Below are 15,865 nucleotides of genomic sequence, written 5' to 3' on the forward strand. Positions count from 1 at the left end.
CAAGAATTTTCTATTAGTTTAACGATACAGCTTGGATAAGGAAATTTCTTGTTACATTTGAAGAATGGATTCTACCAATTGCTTATGATCTATTAGGAGGAAGTCTTTAGCTTCTATAAATGTCGGATCAATTCAAAATGTAAAATTGGATTTAGAAAAGGAAAGTTATTTAATGGAAACCCATGCTGTTTACACTCTCTTGAAGTAAGAAAATGCTCCATTTTGCATTTTTGCTTGAATGGAAGAAAGACAAAATGTGAAATATGATATATGATATGAACATTTCTTTTTCTCTTAATTTTGAAGTTTTTAAATATGCTATTTTCTTATGTTTCTTCTCTTTCATCGCAAAGAAAGGTGTATATGTCATCCTCTTATCTTAATTTTGTTCACATTATGAGAGGAAAAAATATAAAAATAATTATGATAAATTCATTATGATTTTTATATATTTTTTTTATCAATTTTTGTGTTTGTGTGTAGATTTTCCTTTATAACAAAACTTCTCATGTTACTTATAAATATGAAAGATTCAAATCCATAAATTTTAGCATTAAGAAAGTCATTAAATAATTTTAATTTTATAAAAGTCTAACTACATTTAATTGAACTATTTTTTTATATTCCATTGATGCTTTATCTAATTTTGTTAATGGTAAAATTTAAAATAACTATTTTAAATTCTCAAAGTGAGAAATACAATTAAACAAGGTTTCCTTTTAAAAATGATTAATGTTTTCAAACATAGGAGTATAATAATTTACAAGGATGTGTAAGTTTTTTTTTTCTGAACACTTCTCAAGTTTTCTCTTTTTCCTCCATATTTGGGCAGGGCACAAAACAACTTTTCATCTCTTGACTTTTTGTCCACCATAAAATGAATCTTGTGAACCGACATTCTTCTCATAATATGCCATGTTACTTTATGATTGCCTTCGTTCTTGTAATCATACATTTTTACTTTTTTTTTTTTTTAACAAGTCTCTAGTTTCACACTTTTCTTTTCTTACATCTATTCTCATCCTCAACTATTATTATTCTTTTACAAAACTTACATACAGTGTCAACAATTATTGTATTATATCTAGTTTTCTTGTTATATATTTTCTTTTTTGGAAAAAAACTTAGATATATACTATAAAGGTTTAATATTTTTTTTATAATATTTTTGTAACTTAATTTATAAGAATAGAAATTTGTTAACAATCAATGAAATTTCACACGATATTTTTAGTACATATGGATGATAACAAAAAATAATAATTTAATATGATTGTCCAGATATCTAAATATTAAAAATATTTTGTTAAATTTTATGAATTGTAAATAAATTTTTAAAAGTAAGAACTAAATTAGAAAAATATAAAATAATGAATATATAATTACAAATTTTTTTAGTTTAAGATCAAATTGAAAATTTTCAAAAAAATTCAAACACTAAATGATGTATTAAATTCAGTGTAAATATTATTCATACTGTTCTCTTATTGAAATAAAAATTTTATATTAACAATATCATCAACATAAATAGAATAATTTATATGCATTTTATAGAAATAAAAGCTAAGTTTTAATTAGAGAACAACACCTGTAAATAATATTAAATTACAAGTAAGTTTTATCCTTTTATTTCTCCTTCTTATCACATTATTCAGCCAATTTCTTTTTTCCTTTTCTATCCAAAACTACAATGTATGTATTAAAGTGCGGGGAACAAGGGCCTTATAATTCGGGCTGGCTAGGTCTATATGGGTTGGGTCAAACATGGATTGATCCATGGTGGCCCACCTATAATTTACCTAATTTACACTATACAAGTTGAGTTATTTATATGATTGGATATAAAAATATATATATATATATATATATAAATAATCTATATTACTAAAATGTACTGAGACATTTAAATTAATTTTTAAGAAGTGTCATAACTTAATTATTATTTAAAATAAATAAATTTAAGTAAATTTAGAAAATAAAATCATGATAATTATAATCATTAATTATGTTTATTTCGAATTTGTTGACCGGGTCACCCAATGACAACATCAGATTGATTATAACAAATTAATCTTCTTATTTTTTTTTTCATTAAGGATTTGGGAAACAAATATCACACCAAGATAATCAATTTTTTTATCGACATATATAATAAAGAAAATCATTCGGTTATTGTAAAAAAAACTTTTTTGAAAATTATTCTATTAAATAATTTATGACTTATATTAAATTTTAATGATACAACTATTAAATTAAACTATCTTAATGAATAAACTAAATTTGTAAATTTTTGGTTATTTTCTTCTTAATAGGAGCTGCAGTGTTCTTAGTTGAAGGAGAATATTTTTTATTTGAAAATATTTCTATTTTTATGAGAAAGTTATTTTTAATAGGATTCATTATTTTCAACTCATTCTTATTATCCATGCAACAACTATATGAATATACCTATAGTCCTAAAGTTTTTATGTTGAATTTTGTGATAATTAAAACTCTATAAGAAATGTATTGTTTTTCCTTTGAGTTAATGAACTTATCTTTACCATTCAATATTATTATGTATTAAAAGTAAAGATTTGTAACCTACAAAATTGACTTGTAAGATGAGGGTTGGTCTATATATATACTAAGTAATTGTCTGATCTCTACTCGATGTATGATTTGTGTTTTTTCCAATACACCCTTCACGTCCAACACTATTAGATTTGGTATGTGGATAAATGATAGATGACTTTTTTTTAATGATTTAGGATAGGTGACCCTTTTTTAAGAATCTAGGATAACTTTAATACCATATTAAAATAATAGATTTAAGCCTAATTCAATCCTACAAAATCAACTTATAAAATAAGAGTTGTTATCTATTTATATACTATATAATTGTCTAATCTGTAGTCGAAGTAAATCTTAAGTTTTATCTAATAGAATTATTGTTTACAGGAGTTATTGTCGCAGTTAACCAGTGAATCAGAGTTATAAATATCTAAACACTATCTAAATCTAATAACGAAGTAGATAATAACAGTTAAAGGCTGGTCCTTATGATTCTTATTTTTATGCTTTCGTCGTCATCTGAATATATTATTTTTGTGTTCAACATATATATTTGGATCAATATATTTATGTATTATTTGATATCAAAGCATCTTATAGCTTATGACTTGCTTATATTGATGTTTTGTTAGAGTTTCTTTTTACTAGATTATAATCATTCCCTTTTGGGCCACTTTTAATCAAAATAAAACTAGAAATTGGATGAATATCCTTTTCTAGACATTTATGTGATTTAAAACATCCTTTTTCGATGTTAAAAAAATGGTTGAAAACGTCTAGTTTTGATTCAAACATGCGAGTTTCAACCAGAACACATCTAATGTGAGTTCGAAAGCCCGTTACTGCTTGAGGTTGGTGAAGATGATAACCCCTTGAACCATTTATTTAACTTTGGATATGATTGTAATTTATACATATATTATATAAAGCATGTGTGTTTTGTATATAATTATTATTTTTAAACACTTGGCATGTGGGAATCGAACCAAGTACGTTTTCTGCATATGTAATAATTCTAACCACTATGATATAATTAACTTACAATATTTTAAAGTTGCTTCGAATATATTTATACGCATAATGCGTCTATTAAATTCTAGTATGTATGAAATGTTTTATTTTGTTAATGGGAATAATGTTCATGAGTATGTGATATTGAGTTAAAATTGATTATTTAGAGCTTATAATTTATTAAATAATCACATGCATATTTTTGAAATTTATATATGTATAAATTTGTTATTATTGTACATGCAAAAAATAAGTTAGATAATATGTATAAATTAGCATTCAATTTATTTGTATTATTAAGGATGTTTATGTAAATATTTAGCTCTTTATTCAAAATTATTTGATGTTTAGTGATTAATGTATTTTTAATAAATTAAAGAGTAGCCACAATATCTTTAATCGATTAGAATTATACATTAAATCTTATGTTACTAGATTTATAAATTATGACATGTTATGTATTGGTAAAACATGACATTCATTTTAATCTCATTTTGTAGCTTCTCAATCTGCAAATATCTTTAATGTTAAATATAATCTTCAGAGCTAACGGGTGATAGTTATAAGAAGTTGAAGGAGAAAAGTCTTCTTCATTTAAGTTAATTGGACATCGATTATGCTATGTAAAAAATGAACTATTAGATATTACTGAAACTAGTAGTACTATAGATATTATTATTCTTTAAAAAAAGTGGGAGAGATCCAATCATCTATCTATCTATTATGTTCATGAAGACCAACATTTCTATCGATATGCAAGATTGTATTAACTAACATAAAAATGTTAGGCATCTTTCGAAGACAATTGATGAATAATTGACTTCATTTGACAAGGCCCTTGGCAACACTCTTATAATAAAGTTTCCATCCATCAAGTTCATTGGGGTAAGAGGAGTGGGAGACACATCATGTGCATAAGGGATATAATGAATTCCTTAAAAGCCATGAAGGTTATCATATCAAAGTCCCATCTAGGATACTGCAATTCGTGCACTCTGTCTCATGCCCTCACCAATATGCTCCATTTAATGTCTCCTCTAACACTCATAATAATAATAATAAAAGATCTTAAATGAGACATATTGAGTAATTTATTATTAAATATATTTTACAGTATTAAACTCATATTTAATCAATCTTTATTCAACCACAGTTGAACCAATATTTTCATTCGGGCAACATTTTAAAACATTAGTTACTTTACCTGATTATTACTTCAATTTGAGTTGACATTTCTACCTATTGCTAATTGATTTAAGAGTAAATTGTCAAATTTTCACAATATGAAACTCCTTTAGTCAACTTAGTTCTTTAATAATGAGTTTTTTTTTAATCAAATTAGTCATGTAAAGTTTTAAGGGCTTGATTACTTCTGTTTTCATTTTTCATTTTTTGTTTTTAGTTTTAGTTATGAAACTGTCATTTTGTTTTTAGTTTATTTACTGTCTTCAAAATAGAAAGAAAAAAGTCAGTTTTTGTTGTACAAATCTTTAAAAACAAATAACAAGTAATGACATAATTTTATAATTATAAATGAGGATAGAAAATGCATTTTTGAAGATAAACAGATCCTAATATATTTGTAATAAATTTTAATGTATTTGTCTTTATAATTTACCTTTAACTTAATTTTAGTCTTTATACTTTAAACCTGTAATTTATAGTCCTTTCGATTGAAAAAAAAAATGGTTTTAATCTATGCAATAAGAACCAAAACTAAGCGAAAATTACGTTGGTAAAAAATCTAAATTTACAAAAAAATTATAAGGATTGGTATTAAAAATAAAGTCAATTACTATGATAAAAGCATATTTGAACTTTTTAATATATAAAGTTTGGACCAGAAATTGTAGAGCCAGTTTGAAATTTCACCTATCAATAAAGTATTTGACAATAACAGGTCTTAAATTTTTGTTAACGTGCATCGAATGCATGTTAAAAAAAATGTCCAATAAAAATGCAAGAGTTAAATATCTTGAAAATCTAAATAATATTTAGTATTTTATTCTGCAGATAATTAAGCCCAATGAGAAAAAGTTAAAGTAATATATACATGATTTTATATTTAAGTTTTATTGCTGTCATTGTAATTTTTAATAATAATAATAATAAAAAAAAGACAAGTAAAAAATGTTGTTTTATTTCTAAATATGTGCTCTAGGTGTACACACAAAAACCCTTATCAAAATGTGGCAATTAAGCAATAAGAATCATCTTTGGCTCTGACATATCATGTTCAGAACAAATATACACAAACAAGGAAAGTGATTCAAGATCAAGGGCAAATATATAAGTTCAGTGCTGTGTGCAAGTTTTAGGCTCTTCATTTAAGAAGCTGGAAAAAATTGGCTACTGTTTTAGAATTCAACTTTTCTATCTGCAAACAGGCATATACAAATACCACCTTTTGCACTTCACTCATTGCTCTTGAAATTTGAATATTTCATCATTGAATAACATTGTGCCTTAGCATTAAGCTTGAGATATAAGGGGAGTGTGAAGACTGTCATTGTCCGGTGAGTAATGAATTGGAAGCAATGCAGGGTCTTCATAAGCACTTATCAAATTCTCATAAAACTGTGTCATTGTAGCATCATTTTGTTGGTCCTCCCTATCCTTCTTTATCAAACTCTGGAAACACAAACCCAAGTCAAAATCAGACATGACAGATTGAATGCAACATGCAACAACAACCCTTTAATTTTTCAGTAATGTTAAACATTTGAACGTTCAAGTTTAGAGTCTAGTCAGATATAATTTAGAAGTGTTTAAAAATTTCAGAATACTTTTTTGTAAAAAAGCTTTCGAAAACGTTTCTAAACTTGAATAAACTTGTACCAAACAGACTCTTAATCATTTGTTGGATATGAGATGTACCTCTGCAGAATATGCAACAAATATGGGCAGGAACCGTTTTCGGCAGTACTCATTGAAGATAAGTGTGAGAAGTGGTAGGGGAATCGTCAAGGAGGATGCTAGAGAAAGCTTTTTCAGTGCAAAGATTCCCACTGCAATGATGTGCATGAGTACCAGAGAAAATATCATTGAATTGTGTACAATAGGCCAAAATTTCCCAGCTGTATCGTACTTTGGTGCATATACATTTATAAACTGCATGATACATTTGCAGAGAATCAGTGTAAATTATTCAAAAATGTTTTTTAAGTGTCTCACATGTTTATGGATAAAGTTAACATTGTCAGATTCCAGAATCAACCAAATTTTATATTATGGACAAAATTAACCAACATCAGGAAATACTCTTAAATGTAGACAGAAATCAAAAAATATCTCTAAGATGTCTCCTCGCTTGAGAGCCTTTAGGACTTGAAGCATGATTAATGTTCGGATGTTCCTATTTTCTTGGTGCTTAAATTTATTTACTTTGGGTCCACAAACACTCTAGAAAAGAAAAATGAAATAAATTTCTCTTAAGTTAAAACTAACTTATACATAGGTTAGAAATAACATTTTAGAAAGGTTTATAAGAGAAAATTTTTACAAAAAGGTTTATAAGAGAAAATTTTTACAAATTAACTTATGCGTGAATTAATTTTAACTTATGAAAAAATTTATTTCAATTTTTTGTTCTTATTTTTTTTCCTATAAGTGTTTTTACAGAAATTTATTCGAACATATTCTATATAATGAGCGGGTGACACAAGGATCGACCATATTTTTAGAAGCTTTGGTACCAGATGACTTAGTTCACCCCAAAGTTTAAGCTAATTGGTTGAAGCTTAAAAACAGTTCTTGAATAGTACCTATATTAAAATAAATAAGATTACATATATGTTTTTAAGTCCTTGAACTTTTGTCCATTTTTGTTTTTATTCTTTGAACAAATATTTTACAAATTTTAGTCTATGAACTTTTATCAATTTTGACTTTTAGTCGTTAAATTTTTTCTGCTATTAACATTTCAATTTCTGATGTCAAAATTTTTTTGTTCATGGATAAAATTTTCAAGGACTAAAATCAAATAAAATTTGTTCAAATACTAAAAACAAAAATTGACAAAAGTTGAAGGATTGAAAACATATTTAATCCTTAAAAATAGTTGGCCTGGATTTCCAAAATGAAATTCTCCCTTATTTTTATCGGTAGAAGCTCATCCATGGCATAAAATAAGCTCAGAAAATATAAGAGGCTTCTAACAGATATCAAAATAACATCCAAAGAAATGCTGACCTGGTTTCGAAAAATGATGTAAGCAAGACAAAAGTAGGCCAAGAGGAAGGGCAAAATTAATGGAGCTAAGAAGAAATATGTAATGCCAAGAAGTCCAAAGAAAAGGACCCTTGGAATATCCTTGTGGTATGGAGCAGATGGAACTTCAAAATCATCGTCTGTACTAGTGAAAGGCCTTGTTATCAAACTGAAAATGAAAGGAATTACTCGAAAGAGTTCTGATGACACGCTTGTCCATCCTTGGGTGACAACATAGGTAATAAAAAATGATGCCTACAATTAAACCAAAATTAATGACATCAGAAACATACAAATAAATAAATTAAACAAAAATAAAATTATATATATATATATACATTACTAAAAATTGTTACTTGATTTTAGACTTGAGTTGGGATCATGACATTTTATCTTTCGAATAAGAAATGTCAGAGTTTTCCTCTCTGAAAAATTAACACTTTCCATGTCACATGTTATTTTATTATTATCATTTTCCTTTTGGTTAAATAACATGAAAGACTTCTGGGGTTAATTTGTTATGAGATTTTAAATTACAAATTATAAGTGTGGCAGCTGCTTAAGCAAAAGCTTAGAAAATTATATGGCTAGTCATACTTTATGTTTGAAAATCATGACTAATGATTGTGATATTTCTTTTCATGAATATTCTGACAATAGAAGGTAGGCTGAGATCAGATTAGTTTATGAACATAAAACATGGTTCAAGGCTGTACATTATTTTTATAGTCCTCACACCACAAAAATAATTTGAATAGAAGTTTCATGGTACTTTACAATAGGAGAAAATGTTTCTATCTTGCAACAAAAATTTTGTAGCCCTCAAATGTATGTTTCAGGAAAGTTTACGATGGAGAGAAACATTTTCTAACCTGAGCTGGAACTGCAACTGCCAGCTTCCCAGGAATGTTCTTGGGATCAAGGAGGGCTCTCAGCACAGATAGAATTGAGCCAGAAAATACAGTGGCAAAAAAGACATTCCATATTGTGAACCACAGCACTTTTCTAGATGCACTCATTTCTATATCACTATGTGAGATGTATCCTTGAATAGAGGAAAGGAACTCCATGGCAGGAGGCACCAATTTCAGAAACAACTGAAGAATAAGACTCGGTAGGTATCCTGTAACTATTTGACTGACGAATTTTCTGCAAGCAGATTCACAAAAGGCTCAGTGATTTTGTATTAAGAAATCAAAAATCAAATTATAAAGCTAAAAATAGCATGTCAGCAAAATGAAGATATAAGACATGTTTGGATAAACTTCTCCGGAAACATTTTTATAAGAATAAAATAGGAAGAAAAATTGAAATAAATTTTTTCATAAAATAAAATTAGTTTATTTATAAGTTAAAAGTAAGATTTTGAAAAGATTAATAAGAAAGAACTTCTATAAAACAGCTTATGTATAAGCTAATTTTAGTTTATAAAGAAACTTATTTAATTTTTTTTCTTCCTATTTTTCTCTTCTAGAAATACTTGTGCAGAAATTTACCCAACCAAATGCATAGCATCACAAGTAGATGGGAAAAAAAAATCACATGCAGATATTTGACTTGACACACTGCTGTGATTGGATCATCGTAGAGGCAAGAAATCTAAACAAGGAGTATATCTGGCAAAAAAATTGTCAACAACAACATCAACACTGGTCTTCAAGTAACCATCATCCTATATCAATTGCAAAACCCATACTTCGCATCTACAAGCAAGATTAATTAAAAAAATGTTGGGCACTGGAGTTCCTATGTGTATACCCCTAAGCATAGACATCCATGAAAAAAAAAAAAACTTTCTACCAATATATGGCATCATGGTTCAGAGTTCTGACCAATTAGTTTGATATATCAATTTTCTTTATATTTCAAAATCAATTCATAGCTTCTTGGCTTTTCCTTGTTTGAACTAACTAATATTTGTTGTCCTTAGATGTTAAGAACACAAATTGATTTGAACTCCTGAGACATGCATTAGATCAGTTTGTGTTCTCAGCATTTAAGGACAACAATATTCCTACTGATGAACTATAAATGCAATCAAGGCAATGTAAAATCTGCTGTCACCAACTTATGGCCTGGCCAATTCTTGAAAGCGTATGCTCTAAGAAACACTCAACAATCACTTTGACCTTATTCTCATGCAAGGTTTTTCTTTTGAGCAGAAACTCACAGGTTGATGAGACCATGAAGAGAGGGGCAATAAGAGAAGCATAGAGAGGGGGTTTGTCATTAACAAATAAATAAATAAACCAAGTTGACTTACATGGTTAGGATACTTGTCAAGAAGGGAAACAAAACTTCCAATTGACTAAGGTTGGTAAGCCCCTGTACGATTACTACAGGTATAAGGAACAAAATAGTGAAAAGAATGCACACAAATACAACCACCAACTTAGAAATCCATCTTCGCATGAACGACTCAGAGAAGAAGGGCCAGTACACATCGCTAGGTTCTGGAGCTAGCTCAGTAATCCAGTGGGTGGGATTGACTGATTGCTGCAAATGTACAGCAGTTGCAGCACCAAAACGAGACTTGAAGAACACAAAGGCAGCTCGAGCCTCCTTGAACAAGAATAGTGATCAGTAGGATGCACCTTATACAAAAAAATTGCAAATAGTTAAAACAAGACTGAAAAAGACATGAAAGATTACCACATACTTCTCCTGCCAATGAAGCCTCTGATTGCTTCAACCTCACATTCTCCTCAATGTTCTCTAATTTCTTTTCATAATGCTCTATAACACTGTTTTTTCGGCCAAAAAGTCCAGAAGAAAAACTACGCCTATGCTTCTGCTGAGTGGGATCCGACCGTAATTGAGTAACTGTCTTATACAATTTTTTTGCATCATTCTAGATAAAAGAAATGGAAAGATAGGAGTATCAGTTGCATAATTCCATAAAATGAAATGGAAATAGAATACATAAGCACTTAATCTGATCAACACATGGCAGCCACCTATACATATAATTGAAAAGATAATTGGATTTGGATTACCAGCAAAGCTGTTAAACTTAATAAACGACACTTGGGCGGTGAATATGATAATAATAAATTACTATGAAGATTTTGAGTATCATAATTGTCTCAAGGAATTTTCCTACAAACAATATTTTTTCATGGAATATCTCATTTATATTATAGACTATCATCAAAAGTGAACCAAACCAAAGGAAAGAAAAAACAAAATAGTAACATTAGGTCAGGGATGTGTTTTAATCACTCCAATATGGAAAGCAAATAGGTAGATTGTTCTACATATAAGGGTCTCTTTGGATACATGCTTAAAAATACTTTTGAGAGCTTCTCTATTGGAAATAATTCTTTATTTTAAGTAGAGAAACACTAAAAAATGTTTCTATTTTCTATACAAATAAGCTCTAAGTTGGATCAATTATCTCCTACTTATTTGTCAACCCAAATCATGTAAGTTAAAGGATCTACTAAAACCTTTGGAACTGTATTGTATGGGTGTAGTACAGCTATCTTATTATCTAGCTTATATTTCACAGCCAAAATTAGCATATTATGTTCTTTTAACTATCTAAATTAATCACTTAGTATTGCTTTTGTTCTTTCAAGTAACTATCCTTCTATCCTAACAGACTTCCATTCCTCCCCTTATCCTTACTTCCCCCTATTTATTATCTAACTAGTCTCCTCTAACTATCTAAACATACTACTTTGTATTTCTTTTATTCTTCCAAGCAACTAACCTTGTCTCCTAATCAATTCCTATCATTTTTTTGTGATTCACTCAAAGCTCCAATCCAATTTGACTTCTTTGTCAACTATAACTGATACATCTCTTAATGCTTAAATTTGAAATTAGAATCCCAAATATGCAGCAGATCAAAGCACAAAGCCACAAAATTATGCACACCTTTAGAAGACTAAAAATAATGTTTTCAAGAAAATGTAAAATATAGAGGCGAAAATCAATTAACAAGAAAGGAAATTAAATTAAACATGATCCTTACTAGGAGGCTACGGATTTTACTTGTTCGGCGAACAACCACATGTGACAGATATGTAGAAGGGTAAAGCTCATTAAAGAAGCTCCCAACACTGTCACTGATGCTACTAGAGGAGGAAGTGGGAATGCTGCGGACTAAAATTGTGAAGTGATGAGGCTGAGGTTTGGAAGAATAAAAGTAAGAAATTCTTCTAGAAGATATGTACTTGTATTCCTGAAGATTAAAACAATAGAGATATGAGTAAATATTTCAACTGTTAGCTCATGTATGTTAAAAATAATTCAACTGTTACCAGCAAAGCTCTTTTTCCAAAAATACTTCTAGAAGAAAAAAAATTAAAAGAAATGAAATAAGCTTCTTTAAAAGATAAAATTAGCTTATACATAAGTTAAAAAACATAGTTAATATTAGTTTTGACAAAAGCTTATTTCACTTTTTCTTTATAATTTCTTCTCCGAAAAGTATTTTTGGAGAAATTTATCCAACTAGACCTCTATTTATACGTTGAAGAAAATTAAATGAAAGAAAAAAAAAGGTTATTATCAAGCCCTGTATCAAATCTGTTGCACAATGCATAAAATGATAAAACTATTGAGATTGCTGAAGCAGTTAGACAAAAATATTTCCATAAGTTAAAGGGTGCATGTCCTTACATAAAAAAGTTGTATACATATGAATCCAGTGACAATATATACAGCACTGAAGTGGACCCATAACCTGAAACAAAAACCATAAAGGTAACAATCTCTTACAATTCTAATCCATAATGAGTCAGTAACAAAAAACCAATGCTGAACAAAAGACCTCCCAAAGCTGAAATAAGTTCTCTAAGCAATCTCAATTAGTACAATAAAAATCTTGAGTTAGTTAGTAATCACCAGCGAGAGCCACTGTTTACATTTGATATAGTGAACACATCCAAGGAATTACTGACAAAGTCCGCAACATCAATACTTTTTAGCTGATCTCCCCAACAATTGACTGGAAGAAGCACAAGGATACCAATAATCCCAGCAAAGGTGAACATTTTCAAACTGCATCCAAGAAACATAAGAACTCAGTCTACAATATAAATAGGAGAAGTTTATGTAGATGCTTCCTTTCTTTTTGTTTTGGAAGGGATGAATATGGAAAGGGTGACACACAAGGTTACAAAACCATGAAGATGAATGCACTATCACTTAAAGCAGGGAATGATATACCTGAAGGTTATCATGCGCATAAACACCACACCATCCAACCCGGATAATGATAGCAGTTCCTCCTCAGAAAGCCTCCAGGCTTTTGCAACCCAGCCTGTTGAAGGAATCAGTCTTTCTAAGTTGAAACGACTTCTCCTCTTAGAAGTTCCTTCGGCCAGCAGGCGTGGCACATAAACTTCATAATTGCTGGGTTGTTTCCTCAATATAGAATACAGTGCGAAGAACATCACACACAGGGCAGTGTTGATACCAACAGATGTCAATAGAGCAGACACAATCATGTTTACAAGGGAATATCAGAAACGGAGAAAATGGCAACAAAGCTACTGCAGGAAACATAAACAATGGAAACTCAGAATCAAATAGTTTCCAAATAGGGGTTTATCATTTGCACAAAACACAATTAAACCAAGAACATGGAGCAAACTTTGTAAATAAATAACTTATGGTTAAAATATCCTTTTTGCTCATCTTAATTTTTAGTTTCAATTTCATCCTCTAAAAAGTTTCACTTTAATTCCTTAAAATGTTTCTATTAAATTAGGTTGGTCGTTCCATTGGTTTATTATTACCCTAAATTCATCAACATGGTGACACATCACAAACTATGAGAGGTATCACATCAAATAGATGTTGGCCATGTCAGCCAAAGTTAACACAATTAGTGACATATAGAACCAATTTGGGCTGATTGGCCAAACTAGGCAATTTTACGTAATATTTACCAATTTGTAACTCTTCTGAAGAATATAATTATCACTTTGGGGTAGTCAACACTAAAAAATGCAATATGACGCTAGAAAAACATACATAGCATATTGCGTTTTCCAGCATTGACCAAAGTGGTAATTTGTTTCAAAAGAGTCCCAAATTGGTAAATAATTTGTAAAACTGCCATAGATAATTATCAATTTGGAGTAGTCAACACTAGAAAATGCAATATGACGCTAGAAAAACATACATAGCATATTGCGTTTTCCAGCATTGACCAAAGTGGTAATTTGTTTCAAAGGAGTCCCAAATTGGTAAATAGTTTGTAAAACTGTCATAGTTAGTCAACCACACCAATTCGGTTTAACATAGTTACTCTAATAGTCTAATGTCTAATGGATTAAAATAGAACTTTTTATAGAAAACAAATAAACTGAAACTAAAAATTAATATGATGGAGCAAAAGAGTATCCAAGCCATAACTGTTCACTACATTATTTGATTATAAACTAAAGTACAACGATATCCTAGGTCCAATTTCCTGCATTAAATCATCAATCAACCAATTGAAAACAGTCATACACATACAATGCTGCACAGACCCATATTTAATAGCTAAACAGAAGAACAATGAAGCAAGAAAAAAACAAACATACTCTCGAAATAGATGTTGAGAAGAAACCCAGATTCAGAAAACTCTCAAAGCATGAGACTTTAATCACAAATGATCGTTGAAATCAGTCAAAATTCAAAACCCAAGTTGAACACACTTGGATGGCAATATTGGAGACTTGGAATAGAAGCTGATATTATGTGGCAAATTGGCAATCTTTGCTATGCTGAAAGAATAGAAGCTACAGAGTAAGAAGGACCAACAGTTGAGAACAGAAGAAAAGAACAAAGATTTGCCAAATAGAAGCTACAGAGTAAGAAGCTAGACTTGTAGATTTGCCAAGGAAGAGTCGAGAAAAACGAGTGAACATAAAATATGTGTCAGAAATCAGAATAGCATCTGAACATGGACAAATTTTTGCCAAGTACCCAATTGAAAAGACAATCAATCACATCAAATCATTTTTAATTTTAAAAAGAAGTTTAATTTCAGAAGCAAAAAATAAGAGTCAACACAATACTCGATTAAAATAGTTAATAAAGCATAATTTTAATATACTAATTGATTATTTCATAGTTACTTACTGTAATATTTAATTTTGGGGAATGGAGTTGAAGGGTCGTTCAACCAATGGTTTCCAACTGCCCGTCACTGACAGTTAGCTGCACTGCTACCAAGATGGAGCTTGCTTAAATAATTTGTGCAATATTATAATTTTGGTGAAATTGATTTAATTTAAGAAAAAAAATTAATAGCATTGAATTGGAACCGTTGGATTCACTCTTAAAAGCATCTTTATTGCTGATATTTTATTGAGAGTGGATCTTAAAAATGGTGAATTCTTGGGTGAACTAGTAATGCAAGTGGTATATCATGGACCGTCAAAATTTACCGTGAAATATAATAATAAAATAATAAACGGTTGAGATGTTTAATTGGTGTATCATAACTGAGATTTTAAAATTGCATATTAGTCCTTTTGTTTGAGCTGCTTTGAAAACCTCTTTTCTTTTTTCGTCATAATATTGAAGTGATGAAACCCTTTCTTTCGTTGCTTGTTTTTCTTGAGTCATAGTAAAAATTATTTCCTTCATCATAGCATAAGAATACATGTTTTTTATTTTTATTTTTTTCACCGTATGCCAATATATTTGGACAAATTCTAAGCGTGGCAAGTCAAATGGTAATGAGTGAGGATTAATTGTTGAATTTGGACAAATATGGTGGAGGAAGAACTTCCATCCATAAATATGGCAAAGAAATAGTAGTGAACATTCTGGTTAAATGTTTATAAAGGACTTTTTGCAAATTTGTACTAACAGGTGGATCTTTGTTTGTAACATGTAAAAAGGACTAAAATGTAAATATTTTAGCTTTTGAAACATGTTATAAATTATAATTGCTAAGTCTACTATTAGATTTTCAATATATATAGAATATAATTGAGGCTAGATGTTGAATTACTAAATTGTGAACAGAAATCTAATTGAGTAATAAATCTCCATTCAGTTAAATTATTTTGTATTGTTTTTAAAAAAAATACTATATATACCGTATGGTGCCGACTAGGCCGAGCAGTCCGAACGCTTT

The 15,865-nt window shown here is 29.3% G+C and overlaps 1 protein-coding gene across 4 annotated transcripts; it reads right to left on the reverse strand.

Moving 5' to 3' along the window:
• Positions 1 to 5,688: 5,688 nt before the first annotated feature.
• LOC109802953 (Early-responsive to dehydration stress protein (ERD4)) lies at positions 5,689 to 14,878 on the reverse strand. Of its 4 annotated transcripts, none has more exons than XM_083066479.1 (11): positions 14,860 to 14,878; positions 12,952 to 13,277; positions 12,628 to 12,783; positions 12,403 to 12,466; positions 11,753 to 11,962; positions 10,433 to 10,624; positions 10,037 to 10,335; positions 8,646 to 8,922; positions 7,756 to 8,028; positions 6,442 to 6,675; positions 5,689 to 6,195 (listed from the first exon to the last, which is right to left on the reverse strand). In XM_083066479.1, exons 2-11 carry the CDS (start codon positions 13,230 to 13,232, stop codon positions 6,037 to 6,039), a joined length of 2,145 nt encoding a protein of 714 aa, XP_082922605.1. In that variant the 5' UTR covers positions 13,233 to 13,277; positions 14,860 to 14,878; the 3' UTR covers positions 5,689 to 6,036. The 4 variants fall into 4 exon arrangements, with proteins under 4 accessions (XP_082922605.1, XP_020219976.1, XP_020219975.1 ...); XM_020364387.3 differs by lacking the exon at positions 14,860 to 14,878 and adding an exon at positions 14,319 to 14,677 and having other exon boundaries at positions 10,037 to 10,332; XM_020364386.3 differs by lacking the exon at positions 14,860 to 14,878 and adding an exon at positions 14,319 to 14,676.
• Between the last annotated feature and the right edge of the window lie 987 nt (positions 14,879 to 15,865).

This window comes from Cajanus cajan, chromosome 11 (assembly GCF_000230855.2).
Source record: "Cajanus cajan strain Asha chromosome 11, NIPB_CcT2T_4, whole genome shotgun sequence".
Taxonomy (NCBI): domain Eukaryota; kingdom Viridiplantae; phylum Streptophyta; class Magnoliopsida; order Fabales; family Fabaceae; genus Cajanus; species Cajanus cajan.

Coding starts and splice junctions, on each gene's coding strand:
- LOC109802953 (XM_083066479.1), bottom strand. CDS start 13,232: ATGATTGTGTCTGCTCTATTGACATCTGTTGGTATCAACACTGCCCTG. Junction 12,784..12,951: donor ATGCGCATGATAACCTTCAG/GTATATCATTCC, acceptor TCTTGGATGCAG/TTTGAAAATGTTCACCTTTG. Junction 10,336..10,432: donor AGGCTTCATTGGCAGGAGAA/GTATGTGGTAAT, acceptor TTCTTGTTCAAG/GAGGCTCGAGCTGCCTTTGT.